The 25,782-nt window shown below is 37.6% G+C and overlaps 1 protein-coding gene and 1 non-coding gene across 4 annotated transcripts in view; one reads left to right on the top strand and one right to left on the bottom strand.

The window, feature by feature from the left end:
• Nucleotides 1-5,506: 5,506 nt before the first annotated feature.
• The window catches only part of Luzp2 (leucine zipper protein 2), a 390,110-nt gene continuing 369,834 nt past the window's right edge, over nucleotides 5,507-25,782 (bottom strand). For all 3 annotated transcript variants that reach the window (XM_005366917.3, XM_005366918.3, XM_026789114.1), the window contains exons 10-12: nucleotides 19,362-19,454; nucleotides 9,552-9,629; nucleotides 5,507-8,699 (exon numbers count right to left, since the gene is read on the bottom strand). In XM_005366917.3, the coding sequence (XP_005366974.1) occupies nucleotides 8,595-8,699; nucleotides 9,552-9,629; nucleotides 19,362-19,454 (276 nt within the window). In that variant the 3' untranslated portion in view covers nucleotides 5,507-8,594. The remainder of the gene's footprint in view (nucleotides 8,700-9,551; nucleotides 9,630-19,361; nucleotides 19,455-25,782) is intronic.
• Nucleotides 20,682-20,788, top strand: LOC113458328. The gene has a single exon (XR_003378714.1). It is a non-coding gene; the product is annotated as a U6 spliceosomal RNA (small nuclear RNA).

The raw sequence follows: 25,782 nt of genomic DNA, 5'->3' as shown, positions 1-25,782 counted from the left end.
TCTGGGACTGAACACCTTCCTTCTAACTCATCCCCAAGAAGCCTGCATATGGCAAGGAGTAAAAGCCTACTTGAAAAGGGGTCAGGTGACCTGAGAGGCAAAGGACAGAAGGGAAAGAATAAGAAACTCAGTCATGAGCATCTACTTGATTGGGCAAGATGCAATAACTATATTCTACTCGGTTAAAAAAATAGATCAAAATAGTTTTAATTAAATACCAGTCAGGATAGCAAGAAAGTAAGAATATGAGAGAGAAAACAACTAAATATTTGTGACATGGTTTGTAATATATATATATATATATATATATATATAGTGAGAGAGAGACATATTAGAGAGAGAACTGGAGTAAGGAAGGAATTTAACAGAGGAAGGGGAGGAGGAGATGATGGAGATGGAGGATGAGGAACAGGCCATGAAATTTGAGAAGTACACTTGTATCGAAGAAATGTATCTGAGTGTCATCTATGCCTTACATATATCAACTGGGAAGCAAAGCAAAGATTCTTTGACTTGTGTTTAGTTATGTGACTTTTAGCAATGTGTGCAGTGTATATTCCTTTTAGCTTTACCATAATTCAGCTTCGTTATGATACCCCACCTTGAACTCTGTAATAGATACTAAAAAGAAATTTGCAGTGTTGTATTGAAGCAGCCATACATCTACCTGCATGATTTGTTCACTGATACACTTTTTCTCCACATTAGAGGTGCCATGAAGGCAGAGCCTTGTTGTTGCTATTGTTTTCTAGAAAGGCTTTTGGTGTTACACTTAAGCACATGGATGTTTTTTTCTGTGTGTAAACTGAAAGGCATAATTCAAATATGTCTTTCCTTCATTTTATTTATAAGTTGAATACAGTATCAGCACTGTTTTTTTGCAAATACTCCATAGAGTATTCAGACAACAAATAATAAACATTGAGTTATATGTTTGCTGCATTTTCTGCATAAGAATTACTGTAAAATTTTTAATCATTAGAGTCACAAGCACACTTCTAAATTAAAAAGAATATTTATCAGATGAAAGCATGACTGTCTTGTTGTGGGACAATGGTCTTCTACCCTGTAAAGATTTGTCACTTTAATTTAATAAAATGCTGATTGGCCAGTAGCCAGGCAGGAAGTATAGGTGGGGCAACCAGAACAAGAGAATTCTGAGAAGAGGAAAGGCTGAGTCTGCTCTTGTTGCCCAGGCAAAGAGGAAGCAAGATGAGAATACCTTGCTGATAAAAGGTACCAAGCCACATGGCTGACACAGACAAGAATTCTGGGTTAATGTTGGATGTAAGAGTTAGTAAGAAGCCTGAGATATTAGGCCCACCAGTTTATAATTAATGTAGACAACTGTGTTTTCTTGGCGACTGAACAACTATGAGCCCGGGTGGGAGAGAAACTGAGCAGACAGTGAGCTTCAGAGGTCATGTGATTCTCTAATTTCCAGAGCACTCCGAATTTAGGATTTCTTTATTAAATATACATGTAGCCAGGGGCCAAAGAGATGATTCAAGGCCTAAGAGTGCTTGCAACCAAGCTTGAGTTTGATCCCAATGCTCTCTTGGTGGAAGGAGAGGACAGATCCCTGCATGTTATCTTCTGATTTTCATATGTACCCTGTGTTGAATGCATGCCATTGCCTGTGTGTATGTGTAAGCTCTACTGCCCACTTGTTTGCACACACGCTGCGTTATTCATGTAGAGATAATGTCTAGTGATGTGTGTCTTAGTTAGGGTTTCTTTTGCTGTGATGAAACACCATGACCAAAGCACATTGGGGAGGGAAGGGTTTGTGTGACTTACTCTTCCACATCATTGTTCATCACCAAAGAAAGTCAGGACAGGAACTCAATCATAGAAGGAACCTGGAGGCAGGAGCTAAAGCAGATGCCATGAAGGAGTTCTGCTTACTGACTTGTTCTTTATGACTTGCTCAATTTGCTTTCTTATAGAACCCAGGATCAACATACCCAGAAGTGGACATTCACACAGTGTACTGGGTACTCCCTTATCAATAGTAATCAAGAGAGTGCCATACAGACTTGGCTACAGCCCTGTCTTATGGAAGCATCACCTCAACTGAGACTCACCCCTCCTTCAACTCTAGTTTGCATCAAGTTGACATAAAACTAGCATGCACAACTTACCCCTTGTCAATTTGACAGGTTACTATTAAGCCACAACCTTTTTTTTTGTTACCCTTCTCCAAGATCTTACATTAATACAAAAATCACAATACAAAATATTTTAAAAATGTAAAAGTCCAACAGTCTTTAAAATCTCAAATACTTAGAAGTGCAAAGTCTTTTCAGCATATCCAAACTTCCAGGGTAGAGTACCCGACCCTCTACTTAGGACTGGAGGGTGAGTGGGGGAGCAGGAGAGAGTGGGAGGAGGGGAGCAAGTAGAAATTTTGATTCCTATTATTTACAAAGTAATAAATATTATCAGAGAAAAAAAAGCACATTTTGTTTCTAAAACTTCAAAACCTCTTCGAAAGTTTAAAGACTCTCAACTGTGGGCTCTTGTAAAATAAATAAATAAATAAATTAACATACATTCTTACTTCAAGGAGGAATAACCGGGGCACAGTCATAAACAAATCAAATAAAACCAAATCCAAACCAAGCCCCAGCTGTGTAAATGTCACAATGTCCTATTTGTGTTGTCCACTCACAATCTTCAGAGATTCTGCAAAGTGATTAGGTCCTTCTCCAGCTAGGCAGAAGTCACACAGAAGACACAGTTTGTCTTCTAACCCTGGGCAGACTCCAATCAACTGCAACTTCTGTTCTTGTTGGTTGTCCCATGGTACTGGCATTGTCAAAATGCTGGGATCTTCTGCTACACCTGGCCTGCATTTTCACCAATAGCCTCTCTTGGACAGTCTTTATGGTGCAAGGCCTCAACTTCTCTCATCAATTTTCCTGGTAAATCAAAGGTTTTTCTGGTCTCTTGTTAATCACAGCTGATTCTTTAGCTCAAGCTGACCAGATTCACAGATTATTCAGGTAAGTGGCGTGGTAGAGTCTTTGTTCCCCTCTGAAATTTCACAAACAAGGCCTCTGTCTGCACTTCTCTGGCGATTTTTTGATATTCAAAATGGATTCTTCTCTCATACAAAATATCTAGCCATAGTTTCCTCTACCTCCCCTCTCCCCCAGATCCATTCCCATCCATTTCCTCTTCAGAAAAAAGCAGACCTCTGAGAGATGGCAATCAAACATTTCAAAGCAATATGCAGTAATACAAGGCAAAAGCCATCTTATTGAGGTTGGCCAAAGCCACTGAATGTGAAGAAAAGAGTCCCAAGAGTAGGCAAAAGAGTCAGAGACACACCTGTTCTAAAACACCAAGCTAACAGGCCCAGCATATGCAGTGGACTTGGTCTACATGAGTCTGTAGGCTTTGTGCTTGCTGTTCAGTCTCTGTGAGTCGATACGAGCCCTGATGTGGTCTGATTTAGTGGGTCATGTTCACCTGGGATCCTCTATCCCTTTTAACTCCTGCAATTTTTCTTCCCCATATTCTGTGGGGTTACCTCATCATAAAGAGGAGGGACTTGAAAGAGACCCACTCTCATCCAACTGCTGTCAGAAAGGGCCTCTCAGATGACAAATGGACAAGGCCTTGATCTATGAATAGAGCAGAATATCCTAAAAATAATTGTATGTATGCAGGTATTTATGTATGCATGTATGTATTTTGCCAATCATGGTTGGTTCTTTACAAGATCTCTGGGCTATTCAGTCTCCCATTCCTGGTCATCCAGGTAGTGCAGGGCATGGGCCTCCTTTTGAGGAGTTGGCCTCTACTTAAACCAGACATTGGTTCGTCACTCCCAAAATCCTTCACCACCTTTGCCCCAGACTATCTTTTAGACATGGCAGATTGTAGGTCAAAGGCTTTGTAGCTGGGTTGGTGTCCAGTTTTCTCCTTTGGTAGCTTACAGAGTAACTTCCCACATGCCGAAGAGACTGGAACCTATGTGTGAAGGCTCTATGCAGGCACCAGCGTGACCCTTCTATATCAAATGAGTTGTCAGGACATTGTTCTCAGAAACATGGTCCTGAAAGCAAAATTCTGTCCTAGCACCAGTCCAGGTTGCTTAGAGATCTCCACTGAACCTCCTCAGCCAACATATCAACTGACTTCAACATAGTCCCACAGTGGAAACCTTGCCTTGCTACAAAAGATGGCCAGCTCAGACTTTATATCTTCCATCACTAGGAATCCTCACTAGGGTCACTTGAATAGATTCCAAGAAGTTTCCACTTCACTAGATTTCCACACTCCTTCCCAAATGTCCCCCAATTCCATCTGCTTCTCCATGCACCCTCTCCCTCCACCCCCACCTGATCCATTCTGCTCCTGTCCCCAGCTGTCCTCAGTCCAGGTTCATACAGAATAGCCCACTGAGCTCTCAACACTCAGTGGCTTTTCTAGCCCGAAGTTCCACAGTCCTTCCCAAAACAACATGTTCAGGACTGTCACAAAAATACCAATTTCTGTCTTACTTCAAGTTGCTAATGCTGTGATAAAGCACCATGAGCAAAGCAACTGGGGGAGAAAAGGGTTTATTCAAGTTATGTTTTTACAGCATTGTCCATCACTAAAGGAATTTAGGACAGGAACTCAACAGGGCAGGGACCTAGAGGCAGAAACTAATGCAGAGGCCATGGAGGGGGACTTGCTGACTGCTGCTCCTCATGACTTGTTCAGCCTGCCTTCTTATAGACCCCAGGACCACCATCTCAGGGATAGCACCACCCACAATGGACTGGGCCCTATCACATCAATCACTAATTAAGAAAATGTCCTACAGCTCGGTCGTATGGAAATGTTCTCAGTTGATGCTCCCTCCTCTCCAGTGAACTAGCTTCCGAGACACTGACATAAAACTATCCAGGACAATTCACATCTCAGAAGATATCCCTATCACTAAATGGTGTGTTATCCGCTTACCACATTGACCTGAAAGTTACTCTACAGCCTCCCTGACTTAAACCACAAATGCAGGTCACAAATTGTTATTTCAGAAAAAGGCAGAGAGTAACAGGATAAAGAAAAGAGAAACCCAAAAACAAAATGTGTTTTTTGCCCTCAGTCAAAGCCTGTGTTTGATTGTTTCATGGCAGTATGTGTTCGTTATTTTTTCTGTTGATCATTCCCATTACGTTAGGCTTTGGAGTTAATTCTTAGAAAACACATGAGTATTATCTATGAAGTTTGTGGTAATCATTCCTCATTTGGTGGCTGTTTACCATATGTAGCCACTGTCAATTAAATGTAAACAACAATAATAAATATTAATAGGGCTCTCTAAAGTCTGAGTTCCAACATCATGGATACAACTTTTTAAATGCTCCAAATAGCACAAAATATTTCTGGGGAATCATTGAAGAAATTAAAGAAACTATGACATTTTAAAGGAGCCATCGGGTTCTTTTGGGCAATGGCAGACTAGTATTTGCTTTTCCACTCCATTTCCACAAGGTAAAATACATTATCAGCTTTGTAACAAATTTTTATTGGAGAAAAATAGGCTACTTTCCAGCACTTTTTTATTTTTCAATACTTGACCACTAATATTACGTGACACAGTCCAGATGAATACATAGCTTGAGGATACAGACCTTGCAACAGTACAGTCCCCTATGTAAACAAGCATCATGTTCATTACTCTGCCAGCTCTCCTACTCTAGTGTGTCAATTATTATTCTCACCTCTGGTGCAGTTAGTGCTAATTGCATTACCTGAGCTATAAAAATAAAAGATTCCATTGTAGCAAATTCACAGATTTAATTTCAGTCCAGCTAGACACCTTGTCCATCTAAGGCAGCAAACGTCTGCTCCATGAAAAACAAAACAACAGTAAAGAAAACTGGACTGAGCTTGTAATTTGGTGTGTTTTACAAAAAAGCATGGGGAGTAAAGCAGCAGTGCTTGCTGATTAGCTCCTCAAAGACAAAAGCAAAGTCAGACGCTGGTATTTTCAGTGTTCAGATATTTGAAACTGTGAAGAAAATCTTTATCCAGATGAGTGACTGACACCGTCCTCTTCTGGGCATGTCCTATTCAACACGGTCAGTGCTCATTCAGGACTCACAGGCCTTAGGCACTAGTTTAATCAACATAGTTTATGTACAGACAAAGAAAGACAAAATTCAAAAAGTTTTTTAATTTACAAATGAATGCACTATGTTTGATTCACATTTTAAATTGAATTATTATAATATAAAATAGAGAAAATTGTTTTTAGTTGTGGAAGGACACATTAGATATAGTATTCCATTAGAAAGTACAGGGGGGTCCTCAACAGTGATTTAATACTCAGATGTGAAATCTAAAGTTGTATTTCTTCACTTAACCTTGCAAGGTATTTAACAGTATCACGCCATGTATTCTCAATATATTGGATAATATTTTTTCCATTTGATAACGACCAGTGTTTAAATAGTCATATTCAAAATAATGTCTAGCATAATGATGATAGTTCAGAAGAGTAGGAGATGGGCATCTCTTCTATAAAGTACCCACATGGGTAGGGAAAATAGTTTAAACATCTCTGGTCCAGTCTCAAAGCAAGTAAAGGACAAAGAGAGACAAAACACATTAAAGAATAACCACAAATCATACTAAAAGCAACCCTATCAAGTTTTTTAAAAGAGCTTTCACATTGTTCCATAAAAATTGTTACAAAAAAACCCCTCCTGTTTCTTTCAAATATAGGAGTAAGTACTTTGACAGATAGACTGAGACAACTTGTAGGTACAAGTGATCACACACATTTTCGGAGGAAGTTTTACCATTTGACTCAAACCTGCCTTATCATTCCGAGAGTTAAGAAAAGCAAACTTATTATATTATGACATTCTAGAATAGGAAGTCAAAGCAAAGGAGATATACAACTGGAAAACAAGGTTGTTCAAACTTGTTATTCCTCCAAGGGGTCAGGGATTTCACAACCTGCATACTAGGCAGAACGTGTATCTAACATCCCCCAGAGATGAGGCGGGATGTTAGTGCCCTAGACAGGAGATGAAAAGCAATCCTAAATTAAAACCAAAGCCATTTTCTTTCCATCACTATAGTGGTGTTGAGTGGCTGAAATTCCAGCACTTGAGAGGTGGAGGCAGGAGGATACAGGGTTCAAGGCCACCCTCTACTTTGTAGTAAGTGAGTCTAACTTGACACATGTGAGATTTTTCTTAAAAAGGAAAAAGAAATAGAAAACTATAAGCCCATTATTCTATCAATAAAATCTAATATTTGGTAAAACTGGGGTGGAGTGGGATGGAACAAGAGATGCAATGAGTAGAAATTTAGCCTCGTGATTGTATATTTCATCTTGTTCAGTTCATCTAAAGATTCATGGGCCACTTGTAGAATTATGTATTTTTGTTTTTAAAAGAGTGAAAATACTGATAAAATCTACAACACTACTCTGCATGTAGAATTATGTATGGTGATGTTCCTTTCTCTGCTAATGGTTTTATCATTTTTCCTGAACTTTCAAAATGTGTTTATTCAACAGGAGTGAATACACTCAGTCAGTGTGGACTCCCCGACTTCATCTGGTGGTTCATTTTTATCTGCCAAGTGGGATCTTGAGTAGGTTATCATTTATATATCGTTTTCTTGATTCTGAGTTATGCTCTAATTATGATGAGCCTGGTTTTTTCAATCAGTAATATTCACATAGAATCCTATCTTCAAGCTAAAACCCCATTGCTTTTCTAAAATGATTCGGTCATATTTTTTATTCATCAAATGTCCATTCTAAAATAACTTTGGACACCTTGCCTGCACTATTTTAGAATTTTTCCCCCTTAAAATTTTATCATCTAACATTAGAAAAAATAATACTGACCCTTCAGACACCTTGACTCACATCTTGAAACAATATCAACATACATGCATAAAAATGCCTTAAATTTAAAAAATAGTATTAAAGATATCTATAATTCATTCTACAAAAACAACAAAAAACCAAAACTCTGTATGTATATCATATTAAATCTAACTAATGAATTCTAGTATCTAACCTATTATTGACAGAATTAACTGGGCATAATTTATATCAAATGGTTATTAAGTCAATGTAAGGAGTCAAGCAATAAATATTTAAAATAATGTATTCTTGTCTGCAAATTCCAACTTTGGAGAAATGACACCAGGCAGCCACTGTGGACCAAAACCTTCAAATGTGTGCAATTTGGATTTACAAAGACCAAGGACTTAAATTTGAACATCCTATAGCTGATGTTAGCAACTAGACTTCAGAAGCACTACATAACCACACAAAGACCAAGAAATGTTCAGGTTGTGTTTTAGCTCCAAAGGGATCAGTTTAGATGGGTAATTTTAAGGAGGACAATTAGGTATGTATAAGTGAAGAAATCCTTTCCATTTGATTATTGCTAAAGTTCACAATTGGCCTGGAAGCTTTTGGAAATTGTGTAGTCCACTTTATAAAGTTACATAAAATTTTGAAAAATGTTGCATGCTTTAGAAACATGGTGTTCCCTTCAAGCCTGTACTCTAGAAACATTAGATGTCAGGAAAGAGAAGCTCCAGACTCGGTGCCTCCAGTTTTACAGTAGTTTTTCTTCTCTAGCTGGAGTACCATCAAAGCCAGCTGGTTGTTTCTCTGGGTCTGTTTTCTCCTCACATTCAGGACAAGGAGACATTTGCAATTTCTGCCAAACAATACAGAAAAGATAATTAGGAGAATACAAAATGGCATGTGTACTGCAAAAATTCAGAATTTCAGTAGGACAGCAACAGAAGTCCAACAATGTAACCAAATAGCAGTTAGACCACAAGGTAGCCACAAACAAAACAAATACTCAGATTTTTACCAAATGCAAATACTGGGTTTGCAACTAGTACAGTTCTTCAAAATACCATGAGAAAATTGACCAAACCATCCAATGTAAAGTCAGCTAACTCTAAAAAAGTCCTGAACATAAGCTATGCAGGTAAACTTTCTAATTATTTTTGAGGAATTTGACTACTTTTTGCACCTACTCCAGTTCCCAATCATCTTTAATAGGTTTCTTCTCATAAGAATTATAGGCACTTCTTAAAAATATTCTCTGTTTAATTTCCTCTACTTTCTTGGTTGGCACTTAGAGGAGGAGAGGGAATCTGTCCTTTATCTTTGCAGGGCCTCATGTAGGTACACTAAAATATTTACTGGTAGGCAGAGCAGACAAGCAAGGTTCTAGTGTCCAGCTGAAGGAACTAGACACATTCTTTTAGACAATCTATAAGGACTCCATATCTTTTAAAGTGGCTCATAGGTAAACGTGCTTGCTACAAAGCTTGGTGAGGTGAGTTTAATTCCTGAAACTCACATGATAAAAAGAGAAAGGAGAAACCCTCAAATTAGACCTTGGCCTCCACATAAGAGCCATGGCACCCTCCTCACCCCATGCACACAAAATAAATTAATGTTAAACAAAATAAAGAAGAACTGCCCTGCAATCCAGAGGGTTTCTAGAACTTTCTGGATATAATAAAAATCAAGCAGACTAACAAGGTAATACCTGTGTTGCAGGCTCTGATTCCGAAGTGAGGTTTCTTTGGGGACCCTCCTCATGCTTCACCAAGCAAGGACTACCCTCCTATAGAACAATTAAAACAGGTCAGCTTACTTAAATTAAACAAAGAAAAGTGATAGAGAATTCATTGCAGTTGACTCCCATTCAAAGGTTTCTATCAATTCAATGCTTACTAAAAACTAAAAGCAAAATCCTCTCAACCAAGAGCTGGCAAGTGTTCAGTCATCTGTACCTCACAGGAGCTCCTTTCTCTCTACCACTGGCTACTAATAAGCTGGGTTCTAAGGGAAAATTCCTTCTCTGTACAATAGCCAAAAGATGAAAAAGATTAAAGAAATGTGATATCTGTGATGCATTTGGACTCATACACTTAAATTACTCATCAGTGGTAAATGTGCCTGCAGGGGCATCAGTATTCAGGCAGGGGGCTGGAGAGAGATTCCTCAGCAGTTAAGGGCATTTGCTGCTCTTTCAGGAAACCAGCATTCAATTACAAGTACCCATGTTAGGGAAACTGATACTTATTTATTATACTTGCTCCAGGAAATCCAATGACCTCTCCTAACCTTTGCCAATGTGTGCACAGAAGTCTCTCTCTTTCTTTCACTCTCTCTCTTTTTCTCTCTCTCTTTCCCTCTATCTCTATCTCTCTACCTCTATCTCTCATACACACACAAAGTCTCTCTCTTCCTCGCTCTCTCTCTCACACACACCTAACCCCCCACTCACACACATACATACAAAAACACATGCATGCACACACATTCATAAACATGCATATACAAATACACCCATACTCCCACATGAACTTGCAAATAAAAATAAAAATCTTTAAATATTGTAATACAGGAAGGAATTTCAATTATGTTATCATAAATATGTCTGGCAAAACACCTCAGTATGTTTTAAAAAGGCAATATTTCCATAACTAAAATATCCCTGCATTTTATAAAGCAAGAAACCAGGCGTTCCCTTTTAGCTCTATGAGATGTGAGCAAAGGAAGCTGTTGCCAACAGAAACAGCTCCAGTTAGCTTTTATTCTGTCTTAATGAATGCTAAGACACTGACTGCTTCCCTCCTTTCCCCTCTTCCTCTCTTTGTCCACTTGCTCTTTCCCCTTCTCCTTTTTATCAGATTCTAAACCGATGCCAGTGTTCCACATGTTGACTTCCTGTAGTCTTTTCCACACATAAAACAGAGACTAAGAGTTTTATAAATGGACAGTGGACATCTCTTGATATTCAATAGAGCAGTTTCTTTCCTAGGGGAAAAACATAAGTCAGGGATTCATTTAACTTCATTCTGTCATTTAAAATACTCTTGAGTAGATGATGCCAGAGAAACTGTGAAAGTTATGTGTAGTAGAAGGCTGCTTGTTCCCAGCTGCTCAGACCCAAAATAACCATTCAGAAACTATATTACTTGCAATACTGTTTGACTAATAGCTTAAGCATGTTTCTGGCTAACTCTTATATACTAAACTAACCCATCTCCATTAATCTGTGTATCGCCACATAGTTGTCGCTTACCGGCAAAGTCTCAGCATGTCTGTCTTTGGTGGTGACTCCATGGCTTCTCCTTGATTCTGCTTTCTTTCTCCTAGCATTCACTATAGTCTTCCCTGCCTACCTATATTCTGCCCTGCTCAGGCCTAAGAGTTTCTTTATTAACCAATGGTATTTGCAATATACAGAGGAGAATCTCACAGGTCAAACAGTAATGTTTATGAGGAATCAAGTCCTTAATAAGAGAAAATTCCATTCTATGTTCTTTGCTTCTCCATGCTTCTGTTTCTAATGACACCTCACAGACAGAAGCATTCTCTTTGTGGGAAATGTCTGATGTAGAAACTGTATTTCATAAAACTTATCCTGTGGAATGGGTTCTCAGTTATACAGTCATTATGATCCTCTTTCTTCAGTAGGAGTCTGCCATGCATGTCATGACTAGGGATCATGTATATGAAGCTGCGTTGTTTTTATTTTCTTTTGCATTATTCCTGCTGTTGTCTATGCATAGATTTTCTTTTTTATCATGACTATTTACATACAGAAGAACAGCAAATATCTGCCACACTGATTCTGTGTATCATATTCCAACAATATTTGGAGTTATTGCTGATACTATGTTTCCTGTAATTTTCATGAGACTAGCTCGAATGGATTACACATCTTCAAAATTTAAAAATGATGTTTCATAGGGTGGTTGTGGAGCATGCTTTTAACCCCAGCCCTGGGGAGGCAGAGGTAGTCTAATCTCTGTGAGTTTGAGGCCAGACTGGTCTACAAGAGCTAGTTCCAGGTTCCAGGGCAGCCAGGGCTACACTGATAAAGTCTGTTTAAAAAAAAAGATGTTTTATTTTTAATCAGCATTCAATTATTATATATGTGAGTATATATGTGTATATGTAATTGTTTATGTGTGCCCCATGTGTGCACTTGCGTGCTTCAAAATGTGTGTGCACATGTGTGTATGTGTGCTTGAAAATTTACCCTCATGGTCATCACTTTCATTGCTGCTGTAATGCTGGAAGTTCCTTAGATGAAGGCTTTAATTAACTGCCTTGTATAATTCCTACAAATACTTATGTGTAAAATTGATTCTCCTTTAAATGAGAAGTACTAACAATCTATCCAAAAAATGCAAAACGAGTACAAGTAGAGCTACTACCAAATGTTCAAAGGGAAACCACAAAGGATGAAGGGCAAGGAGCAAGTTGCAGGAGAGGGAAGTGAGATTCAGGATCAAAAACCATCTCCATTAACTTGAGCAGAATCCCAGAACAGGAGGATGTGCATATATCTCTGTCAAGCTATCAGTCAGCTTTCCACATATTGTTACCCTTAACCATCCCCAGCAAGGCCTAGAGGGCAGTTAATGGAAGATTACAAAATTGAGTATACCTGAGAATGTAATTTTCATACACCATACATTATACTTGCTACTGCACAATGGTTTACTTTTTAAACACATCATTCAAAGTTAAAGACCATAATGAAGTATTTACATTTCCCGAAGGACTCTTAATTGCCAAAGAAGTGAGGAAAAACTAACCAGGGAGAAGATTGAGTTTTAACAACCAATTATAAAGTAGTGCCAATATGGGAGGCAGACTAGCACTTGGTGCCTTCGTACATGTCAACAAAATTCTGTGGGGTGCACAGTTCCAATAATAAATTAAAGATTAATATTAATCTTGACATTGTGAGAAAATAATAATTGCATAGCGTGTTCCTTTTTCCTTAAGGAAATTAGCAGGGGTTAAAAAATGGGGAGGCACTATGTAGTACTGAATTATACTTCATGGGAGAAAGAATGTAGATTTGGGGTCATAGACTAACTCAGTTTCCAAATGTAAAATGTACAAAGAACAGGTTGAATGATATTTACCATAGAAATGTATGAGTTAGTTATGCACAGTGGCTAGAGTCTATTCTCACAGGAGAATTATTGTGAGTTTGATGTCATTCTGGGCTACATGGTGAATTCTAAGTCATCAGAGGATATGTAGAGAAATCATGTTTCCAAAAAAATCAAAACAAAATAGTGAGAATAAATGGGGAGAATTTTTTGATAATTCATAAGAAAGAAAGCAAAACTGGCTTTGTGGGAGCCTAGTCTGTTTGGATGCTCACCTTCCTAGACCTGGATGGAGGGGGGAGGACCTTGGACTTCCACAGGGCAGGGAACCCTGACTGCTCTTTGGACTGGAAAGAGAGGGGGAAGGGGATTTGGGGAGGGGGTAGGGGGAGGGTAGGGAAATGGGAAGAGGGGGAAGTGGAAATTTTATTTTTAAGTAAAAATAAAAAATAAAAAGACACAGGCTAGCAGAAAACAAGAAAGAAAGCAAAATAGTGATTGTAGGAAAGTATGGAAGTTTAATAAATAATGGAAAAATGAAAGAAACTGATAAGGAAATGTTTTCTTACCTCTGCAGAATCTGTAAACTGAAACTATGAGAGGATATCTTATTGCTAGTTACACAACAGTGCCAAGCAGATATGTGTAACCCAATAATCTCTGAGATCATGTGAGCTGTGGCAGCACAGGACTGAGTTGAAGAGGCTAGACTGGAGAGAGTTCTAAAGTTTGGTTTCCTGAGAAATAATACCAGCCATCTCTCAGTATGTTTGATCATACATGTAACCTTCTATTTCCATCTTTATCCCAATCTACACATGTGTAGAAGGAGCTGCGGACAGCATTTCTGCTGTCTGGCTAGCTTATGCCCCGAAATAACAGCACACAACTGTATTCATATAAACACTGCTTGGCCCATAAGCTCCAGCCTCCTACTGGCCAACTCTCACATCCTTATCAACCCACCTCCATTAGTGTGTGTAGCACCATGAGGTGGTGACCCTCCAGGAAGATTCTAGCGTACGTCCATCTTGGGCTGGACCTTCATTGCATCTGCCCTGGAGAGGAGAGGCATGGCATCTGCCTCACTTCCTCCCAGCATTCTCTTCTGTTTCCTCCACCCACCTATGTTCTAACCTATCAGGCCAAGTGTAGTAATATGAGCAGCGGGCTGCTTCCTGCCACCTGACTAGCTTTACCCGAAGTAATTACCCGGACACTATATTCTTTTAATCACTGCTTGGCCATTTCTATCTAGCCTCTTCTAGGCTAACTCTCACACCTGGACTAGCCCATCTCTAATAATCTGCTGTAGCCTACAAGGTGGCTTACCAGGGAGATTCTAGCCTATGTCCATCCTGGGTCGGAGCTTCATTTTGTGTGCCTCAGAGAGCAGAGCTATCCCCGCATCCACCCAGGAGCCGGGAGCATGGCATCTCTCTGAGGCGTCTGCCCCCGAGAGGAGAGCTGTCGAGTCTGAGCTCACTTCCTCTTCCTCCCAGCGTTCTGTTCTGTTTACTCCTCCCACCTATGTTTTAACCTATCAGGGCAAGCAGCTTCTTTATTTAATTAACCAATGACCTTCCTCCATCAGCCAAGCAGTTTCTTTATTAATTAACCATTGAAATCATCAGATTGATATGTGACACTCTCACATCACACATGAGAACAAAATGCAAAATGTCTGTAATCCTTGGTATGCTGCTTAACAATGGCCGTGGGAAAACGAGATGGAGAGAAAGCCAGCTTTGCTGCCTCAGTTTTATCCAATTTTTTTTTTAATATTATCCTCTAATTGAAACTATTTTAAAAGTAAAGAAAAATGCCTGAAATCAGCTTCAGGGGTTCTCAGTGTTTAGGACAAAACATTGACAAGAGACATTCTGACTGGATCTACTCAAATATAATACATTTTAGGAATCTTCTTATAGATTAACTGGATCCTGGGCACCTTAATGGCTGATGTTTGGATATATGGAAACTAGAAAATTATTGCTATATCCTCTATTGAAAAGAAGTCACCCGCTAAAGTCAATCTGAAGAATAGCACTGGTAATACTCAGAGGCAGGTTTTGATTTCTGTATTCTGCTCTGTGCTATACAGTGTGAGCTGTGATCAGCAGCAACCACTCACACAACCAATCCCTAATGACACACTGGGAAACTGCATGTGTCTCCCTCACTTCTCTCTAGAGTGCAAGAGATCATGAGGATTTCTCCCCTCAATACCTTACTCCTACCCTCATTCCAGAATGTGAGTTTTCATTTTCTGATCCCACATAGCTACCCACTTTAACTGCTAATTATGTTTCAAAGACCTTTGATTAGAATCTCATTGTTAATATTTGATTGAAACTTTATTCTTTCTTTGGTATTTTAACTAACTCTACCTATCTTTGTTACAGTGAATTAATAACAAATAATCCACTTACTGAAAATTACAGACTATGAGGTCTTTTAAGGGCAGATTTTAGGTTTTCTCACCCCAGAATTAATGCAATTCTAAGATCATAAATAATTTCATTTGGAAATTTGAACAGTTATAGAAACAATCAGTGAGTTGAAATAATAGTTATGAAGATGACATTTGCCCTGAATATGGTCTATAGATACAAACCCTACCAAAATGATAGCAGGCAGGATTATTGAAATAATCGGGCTGATCATATAAATTGCAAGACTTTGCAATGGGCTCAGAATAATCCATTTGGCATTACAATGTGATGACAAAGTTTCAGGATTTTAATCTCCTATTCAGAACTTATGTAAAGATATAGGTACTAAGATAATTTAGTACTTCCTTAGGGTTGAGCACACAAACTGGTTATATAATACCAAATGGTAAACCCTGAAGATTTACATGCAAATAACATTACAGACTGAGCAATTGTATTTATGTATGTAGGAATATATATGCATATTTGAAAGAGAGCATGGAGAGATTTATAAGTGAGATTGGAGAAAGGAGATATAATTATATTATAAATATATTATAATCTCAAAAAATAATGAGTATTAATTATAGTTACAGTTATATGAAGTAATAAAAAGATACTTTGGAGGAACATAAACGATAGACATATATAATACAAAGCAATATGGAAAGCAGAAAAATTAACTCATACTTTCATCAATTAACTTTTGATAAAGGGAATAAATATTTGATGTATAAAAGGTAGCCATTGCATAAAAAATGTGACATTTATGATACTTGACTGAATAGCAAAATAAAGAATAAAAGAGAAGCCTCATCAGGAATTGAAAGCCTAAATGTTGGAATACAAGGAAGTAAAGTAATTCTTGTGTTTTTAAAGTAATCATTTAAATTAAGTTCTCTTTTCTGTCAGTTTATATATTTAATGAAAGGAACAAGAAAGAAACTCTTTATCTGCATGTACAATGATGCTGAATGTATTTTCACATTTCTAGACAGTAATGACTGTAACATTTTCACAGTGCTTACCCAGCTAGGGTGCTGTTACTATGAATTTAGACAGTTGAACTGGAGAATAGTTCCCGTGGGTGCAGTGGTCCTCCAATACTCATTTGGCTAATGGGAAACCATCAGAAATGTAGCGTCCCCAAATGTGAGCATGTGGAAAGGAGTAAACCTCAGTGCTATGGTAAACGGTACCCAGGCTTTGCATTTGGGTGATCAGATTACACTCAACACAGAGGACACTAAATAGGTGTAGCTCATGGAATACAGTTTAAAGAACAATGGTTTAGAAAAAGCATAGCTCCATGGTATATCCAGTAACAAGTTATCTTTTTCTTCTATTGTTCTAGTTAGATACTATAGTGGTAACTCCTATGTAACTTCCTGTAGTAGTGGTGGTACATTTTATATGAACTTGATAATGGGTTCAGGACATCTATTTCCAGAATTCGACATTTATTATATGATAATTTAATATATGCATTCATATATGAATGAGCATGCATACATATACATAGCTGGATGCATGTAATTAAGGACTGTGAGGTTCCAACAAGATTACATTGATCTCAGTAATTGCTAAGCTTCCTACGTAACAGTCATCAGGCACAACAAAAGCTTTTACAAAATCCCCCAGCTTTATTGATTTAGAATACTCCAAATAGTTGTTCAAAATGTGACTAATGTCCCCAGATAATTTTGTAATTATTTCTATTTGAAAGCCACTATAAAAAGCACAGAATTCCTGGAGTTACACGAAATGAACACATCAGTTGTGCAGATCCCACAGTGGAAATGCTGAGGTAACATTTCTGCTCAGTCCTGTGAAACCATCTTTCTAAGTGTTCTCTACGTGATGCATTCTGAAGTCACAGATTAGAACCTCTGATCCAAAACTTGAAAATGGATATTCACACAGTACCACTAATTCCTCCTTTTTAACACCTGAAGCATTTGCCTAGTTTACATTTTCTCTGGGTCTGTAGCTCTGACTGAGCACTCTCTACAGTAGGAATTACAGCTTCTGGAAGGTTGAGACACCAAACACCAATGTGTACTAAAGTAAGGCTGATGTGGGAGTCCCCTCTGTGTGCTGTGATTAACATTAATGAACAAAGAAACTGCATTGGCCTGTTGATAGGGCAGAACTTAGGTAGGAGAAGGGACTGGACTGAATGCTGGGAAAAAGAAAGGCAGAGTCAGAGTGATGCCTTGGAGCTGCTGCCAGAGTAAGATGTGCCGAAACATTAGCCACAGCCACGTGGTGATACATAGATTAATAGAAACGGGTTAAATTAAGACGTAAGAGTTAGCCAGTTATTAGAAGGTAAAGCTAATTGGCCAAGCAGTGGTTTAATGAATACAGTTTCTGTGTGGTTATTTTGGGACTGAGCAGCCGGGGGAGGGGGGCAAACAAGTGAGCCCTCCCTCACCATAAGGCTACTGAAGTAAGGCTAGAGACAGTATTCATGTTCGTACCAGTGAAGACAGTGCCATGAAGGACATGGTTATAGGAACTGTCAAAGGGAGAGAAGCTTATGAAGGAGAAATCCAGTAGTAGGAAAGGGGGATAATAACACACGCACAGAGACATGCACACAAACACAGACACAATTTTGACAGGTCCAACTTTTTGTAAGAAGATAAGCCAAAATGAGGCTCAGAAAATCAATGAACAAAGCAGAGCTTTTCAACTTGTCATATAAAAGATAAATACCTTCCTACAAATGATACTTGTCTAGTTTATCAGTTGACAAACGTTTGAAAACATTGTATAATTGAAACTAAATTCTCCAATGAGGGAATCCAAGTCCTTACTTTGTGGTTCCTGATTAACTTATGGGTGAGTTTCCCACCACTTGCTGTGGTCTATACTGCATGCACAGTGCTCTGGCATGTTTTCTGTTTGTGAAAATTCCCTCTGATGGGCTAAGATCTATCCTTACTCCAGACCACTGCAAAGGCATCCTTCCCGACACATCATCTTCTGGACTCTAGGGAAGTCAATTGCAGACTGTTGATTTCCAATCCTGATCAGCTTCATATCCTAAATTCCATAGTTTAGATATATGGTTCTATAAACAAACATACAGTAGCAAACATTTTGAAAAAAACTTTTAAAATTTACTTATTTTTTTATATCATGTGCATCAGTGTTTTGCCATGGGTCTTGAGTACCCTGGAACTGGAGTCACAGACAGTTGTAAGCTGCAAAGAGGGTACTGAAATTGAACCCAGGTTGACTAGAAGAGCAGTCAGTGCTCTTAACCATTGAGTCATATTTACAGCCTGATTTTTTTTTTCAAAAAATGAATGTTGGGATCTAGCAGAAAAGAAATACAAGTACCAATTTATTTTGTTTTCCATCTTACTTATTTACCTTAAATATTGACTAATTTCCTTCAGCCATGTGTAGTCTCAATATATAATTTCTATTTGGATTAGAGCCTGTATCTGAATCTGGTTAACAAAAATATCATTTGTTAGAGCCATCACAACAGACCTAAAACCTTCATCCTAACAGAATTCAAGGGTTGATGTTTTATTTGTTATTGCATTTATTAAGAGGGATCCCTCTTTCCTTCACCATCCCCCAACAGTTCAGTTTCCTATCTGTTTATCATATGAAGGTGGAGGATCTCTCTTTGTCCGTTATCTTGTTCTATAAGAGCACATTAGCTTTTCTTAGGTCTTGAATACTATGGAATCTTTTTGTTTGCTTCCTTGTTCTGCTTTAACCCTGTGATTGCTCTCTATCTTGTTGTTGTAGGAATGATGTGGGGTTGGTGCATCACCACGGGTTGCACAGCAGAATCTGACTATAAAATCAAGAAGAGTATCTACCTGATGCTGTTTAGGCAACACCTATGCCATCACATGGAAAGCTATAGAGCTTAGAAAAAAGACTCCCCCACCACAGAGAACATTTCATGATTGTGTGAGCTACCACTGCCAAATGTTGGATCCTTTCCAAACCACTTTAGGTTATTCTTACATCTTGAGGACCACACACAGAGGTTCTCCTCGTCTCTTCCTTTGTTGACTGAACTTGGGAGCTCTCATGGTTTCCTGGAGAACTTTTCTGTGACTGGAGAGAGATACACAGAAAAAAAGAAAAAATACATATCATTAACAATAAGAGAAATAGGTTTTCACACAGACATGAATTTATGTAATTATATGATATAAAATACAATTCATCTTTACACTCTAATAAAGAAAATAGACATTATTATACAATACATCTTTAAAAGGTGCCTTGCAATTCTTTTCTTTGAAATTAAGAACAATAATTTGTTAAATTTTTACATTTGTGAGGCCTAATGGAATTTTCCTATTGCATATGAACATTTCTCAAGTACTAAGCTTTTACTTATTGATTTCCTTTTCTCAAAAGACAGGAATCTTGCCCTTCTTCTTTATATTAATCCCCAGCTTGTTAAAGATATAATAAACATACGTTTTCTCAACTGGACAGAAAATACCTTGCAATATTACAGAAGATACCTAAAAGGTTACATGATTTCTATTCTTTCAAAGAGCAAGCTGTTTACCTCAGGGAACTGAAATATCTTTATAACATTCATATCATTAGGAACACTAAGAGAGAAAAATATCCTGGCTGAAAGACAGGTATGAGTAACGTGTATCTCACTATGGGAAGGTCCATGGTTGTCCACTAAGAAGTGTGGGCATGAGTATCTTAGGCACAGCTCACTTAAATATAATGCTGTCCTCATAAATCTAGCAAAGTCATAAGTGCGATTTCCTGAGTTTAAAGCTTTGGTTGCAATGGGCCACGTAGGAGAAATATTTGAAGATTTTAACTTCTGGGTTCCAAAATGCCCAAGAGTGGAACGGAATCTGTGCAGAGTACAAGAAACCCAGAGAGGATCTTCAGTTATTCTATGTGGTCCTCCCATCAATGTCTACAAATAACTGCACTCCTTCATAAGGAAGCATTCTCACAAAAATAGTGTGCTAAAAATTATTGAAAAATTTTTAATAAACATGGTTGAATGTTTATTGCAAGTGAGACTAATAAAGTTTATGGAATATTAGCAAATTCATAGAAAATAAAGCACTCTAGTTTATTTAACAGTTCCAATATTAATTTAACAAGGTGTTGAGCTTTGGCTAAAAACAGTAATTGAGTAATTTCCCTTGATACCTAAGCTTAACTTCATTGAAGTCTAGAAGGAATTGAGAGTTGTAATTTTTTTCTCCTCTAACTTTGTTTAAAAGACATAAATATACTCCTCCCTTTTGCACTTTCTAAGGAACAGAAAAGATAAAAGCTCTCAGTGACACCCTTATGTTCATCTCAGCAGCACATATACTAAAACTGGCATAACACTGAGGAGATTAGCATGGCCCCTGCATAAGGACGACACACAAATTCCTGAAGCATTTCATATTTATAAAAAACCCCTCTCTTTCACCATCATTGGAAATGAATTATAAGATGTGTTTGAAGATTTGTCTGCAAGGATGGGAAGAGTGAGGTATTGTTCATATTGAGTTTAAGGCAGAAGCTTATGCAAAGGAAAACTATGAAGAAAAGTAGGGGGCAGAAATTGATGGGAAATATGTTTCACTTTACCCCAAAGGCTTCTATGACCATACCACCTTGAACGCACCCGATCTTGTCTGATCTCGGAAGCTAAGCAGGGTCAGACCTGGTTAGTACTTGGATGGGAGAAAGGACAAAGGCAAGAGAGAGATGGAAAGAGTAGCACTTGGAGGGGTGAATCGGAAACTTTGGTTGACGTAACCTTTTTGAAGGTACAACAAAAGACACTCTTCAGGAAGTACGTGAGTAAGCAACTTTTATCAAAGCGCCCATAACTCAAAGAGCAAGTTTAAAGGGCACACATTTATAGAATTTGCTTCATTTGAAGGTGCTAAAGAATCTATAAACTTTTGGAAAAAAATGGAAATCAAGGGCAAAAGAATCAGATTGGAGTTACAAGGAACCAGGGTATTGCCTATTGCAAGAAGTCAGCCACCCAAACTTCTGTTTGTCAAAGGTCTGTCAGAGGATGCCACTAGAGAGAACTTTAAAGTATCATTTAAGGGTTCTGTTCAAACAAGAATAGTCACTGATTGGGAAACTGGTTCATCCAAAGAGTTTGACTTTGTGGAGTTCAATAGTGGGGAAGACACAAAAGCTGCCAAGGAGGCTACAGAAGATGGAGACAAACATGGGACTGGCCCAGACGTAATGGTGAAGGTGACTTTGGTTGTCTAGGTAGCTGCTGAGGAGGTTTTGGAGGCTGAGGTAGGGGTCGAGGAGGACTAGGGAAGTTTGCTGGCACAAACCATAGACTTTGGAAGTAGAGCAGGATTTATTCCCAGGTGGTAGAGGACAAGGGAGAAACTTCAAGTCGCCAGGAACTAAAATGAAGTTTGAACAGTTTCTTCAACTCCACTTGTTTCCTCTTTGTTTGAAATAAAGGGCTCTGGGGTTTTCTCTGTTACCTGTTCTGTGACAGAGCCTTGTGAGGACATTCCAATATAGTATGTAACTATCTGGGCTACTTGGAATCCATATAGATAACTTCGAGAGAGATACCCTGTTGGCTTTGACCAGTTATTCATATAAACTTTTAAAAGATGAGTGATAGACCTAACCCTTACCTGTACATTTTGAGTTTATATTGTTTCATCTCATGTATGAAAACATTTTTTCCTATAAATATTCTTTTCTTTTCATTGGGGGTTGTAAATAAATATTTTATTGTGTGTTTTTTTTTTTTGATTCAGTGACTTTAGGACAAATTAAAAATCTTATCTGTTTAAGATAGGCAGGGTACCCTGCCTTCTCTTAGGACTGGAGGGGATGGGAGAGGGTGAGGGGGGAGTGCGAGGATGGAAGTGGAAGTTTTGAATGGTATTATTTATAAAGCAATAAAAATAAAATAAAGAATAATACTCTTACACTCTCATCAATCTCTTTGATACACTTTGAAGATAGCAGATAACAAATGGCCCCAATCTCTGCTCTGGGGTAATTTCCTTTGGGGATGTGAAGAATAAAACATGCTGTTTTTATCATTATGATATCTACGCAATCAGTCATCTGATAACTTGATTCAATACAAAACACGTGTGCCCATGTATCACATGCACAACTGGTACCTGAAGAGTCTGAAAGGAACATTGAGTCCCCTGGAAACTTGAGTCACAGATGGTTAGGAGCAATCATGTGGGTCCAAAGGATCAATCTCAAGTCCTCAAGCTCAGTTATACCCCTAACTTGGAGCCATCTATCCAGTCAAATAAACACGTCCTTAACAAAAGCCAAACACGGATTTGTTTCAGGAAAAATCAGGAGTGTACCCACCACCTTCTTCCCATCACCTCCAACTCACAGATGAAATGAAGACACAGATTTAAAGAGGCTATAACCAACATTAATACTGAAAGTGACTGTCCCTGACCATCACAATGAGGAAAAGAGCTGAAAAACATAAAGAAATGCATTAAATTACATTGCATGTAATTTCCCCATGGGTTTCCAATAGTATCTTTTAGTTGAGCAAACAGATAACTGAATAACAATTTTATTTCAGTGTATAGCAGTTATAACTGTAAAATCAATAATTAAGTTACTTGACAATGTTTTTCAGCCTCTGTCAATATCTACATGCACAGAGGTCCCACATGTCTACATTTGTTGTTCCTAGGACATATATTGTATTCATAGGCCTTATCAATATATACTTCATAAATAAAATTTATAGGTTATAAATCTGTAAAGGGCTGGAGAGGGTGACAACACTTGTTGCTCTTTCAGAGGACCCAGGTTTGATTCGCAGCACATGTGTGGTGTCTTACAACCATCTATAACCCTGTGTGCAGGGTATTTAACAGTCATGAATGTGGTACACGTAGATATATGCAATGACAGCTTTCATACATGCAAAGTAAAATAAAATCTAAAGATAAAAATTTAAAAACTCTGTAGAATGTATTTGGAAAATGTCTTCTGTTCCCATCAGACTTCATGGGAAGCATAGCCTTCTCTTGTGGCTCTTTTAATCATCTATAATACATTCTATTATACATCAGAGTGCAGTCTCCAGAGGAAACCATATTCATAATTGAGTCTTTGGAAGATAGTAGGTATTTTGCGATCAACTAATTATTGTTTGTTATTTTCTTTCAGCTTTTTTATGACTTATACTTAAAATAGAAACAAAATAAAGCTAAAGAGAAGTATAGAATCATAGAGTGACTGGACATGCGCAAGGCTGAAGAAATTCTAGCAAAATGGAGAGAGTAAGTCCAGGGCAATTTAAATTATGGCTAGCAGCTCTGAGTGAGAATGTTTACATACACTGTCTGTATCACAATATAATTACAATTAAAAGAGAGCACAGCTTAATTTAATTTAATTTTATTCCTAGAAGCACCATTTCGTTCTTAAGAAATAGTCATTATTCCTTTTCCTTTTCTACTGTACCAGTAATAGTGTTCTTCCTTTTATTCTATGGTATGTAATTGTTTGGAGTGTCAGTCCCTGAGTGATCCAAGACAGAGGCACACACCCAGGTCATTTCATAGTAGCTTCATGATGAAACAGTTGCAGCCAGATGAAGAAGCAGGCTGTAATCACTTAGTTATGTGTAATCTCTGGCAGGCTTTGTTCTACTCTCTCATAAGAAATCCAATTTCGTAGTCAAGGTGCCATGTCTTCTAGAACACTGGCTTTTATCTTCCCAAGGCTTGTTTCTGCAGCTGTATCAACACTTTTTTTAATATGGCTTATGTTACTATTTCTGATATCTAAAACTAAAACTTTAATTTTAGTGTATTCATTTTATCCCTATATATGATAATATGAGTGATTAATTGTATTTTATGTAGGTATCATATTTTAAGACTTATTCTGATATTTGGAGTTGAGTTGACAAATAAAAAATGAATTAAATGAAAGTTTTGATTTATTATCTATCTCTCTGTCATCTTTCTAGCCCCTATCATTTATCATCTGTCATCTGCTATGAACTGCATCTACCTACCATCTAGATTATATCTATCATAAATCTGTTTACCATAGATCCCTATTATACTATCTACCTCCTATATATCTAACTAAAATATAACTAGTTCTATCTATCATGTACCTATCATCTGTCTATCCTTCATCATCTATCTATCTATCTATCTATCTATCTATCTATCTATCTATCTATCTATCTATCTATTATCTATCTATCATCTATCTATCTATCTATCTATCTATCTATCTATCTATCTATCTATCTATCTATCATCTATTTATCCTTCTACCTGTTTGCTGTCTATTATTTATCTATTTATCGTCTCTCTATGTATGTATGTATGTATGTATGTATGTATGTATGTATGTATCTATTTATCATCTATCTATCTATCTATCTATCTATCTATCTATCTATCTATCTATCTATCCTTGCACCTGTCTGTCCTGTACAGAATTATGTGTTTCAACACATAGTCTCTAGCTGATGTTTTAAAAAGTTGTAGAACATTTCTGAGCAAAGGCATGCCAGGCAAAGATAGACAGTTTGACCAGACCTTGAATTTGTATTTATAACTTACTCCTGCTTCTGGTTTAATGATTTTTTTGATCTGCCCGGAACTGAAGCTGCCCCCAGCTATACCCTTCTGCCTTGAACTTTGCATGCTTTATGGCAATGGAGTCACCATGAATTTTTGCTGCAATGAGTTCCTTCTATCATAAATGAGAAAATAAACTAATATAGAAATTACAATACCAAATACAAAAAAGTATAAAAATAAGAATATTGTCAGGGTAAACAAAACCATGTGCGCCATAGAGCTTTAGAATTAGTTTTCCAAAGAGTATGGAAGAATTTGGAGTTTCAGGCTAGAGAAGCTCCAGAATGAATAAAGTAGTATTTAGTGGGCTGGTGAACGTGACAGAGACAGACAACTGATAAAACTTAGGCATAAAGACTTTGCTAATGAGTCTTCAGAGGCAAAAAAAAAAAGACTATTTATCTCCTGGGTGATAAATTATAACTATAAGAATCTAGATACAATCTGCTAACTAGTGTCTTAAAAATTAGTGCTGCTGAATTTAAAAGCAATGAACTACTTACTTTGCAGATAATATTTAAAACTATTATAGCACATTTAGCCAGACTTACAGTAAAAATCAAAATAAAAAACGTAACATAAAGAGTTTTTGAAAAGTGTATTTTAGTGAAAAGAAGAGTACAAATGATTTTAAATAATAGCACAGGTATTCATAAATTTGTTGTAGACAGGAATGAAATAGAACCCAAAGTGAAACTGTGTACCAGGACAACACAACTGGCATCTTTTGTGTATTGCTTTTCTCAATTATTTTTTTATTGAGAAAAAGAAAAAAAAAACAAGTTTCCGCCTCCTCCCAGCCTCCC

This window comes from Microtus ochrogaster, unplaced genomic scaffold (assembly GCF_000317375.1).
Source record: "Microtus ochrogaster isolate Prairie Vole_2 unplaced genomic scaffold, MicOch1.0 UNK14, whole genome shotgun sequence".
NCBI lineage: Eukaryota > Metazoa > Chordata > Mammalia > Rodentia > Cricetidae > Microtus > Microtus ochrogaster.
This window is presented reverse-complemented; position numbering and strand designations above follow the sequence as displayed.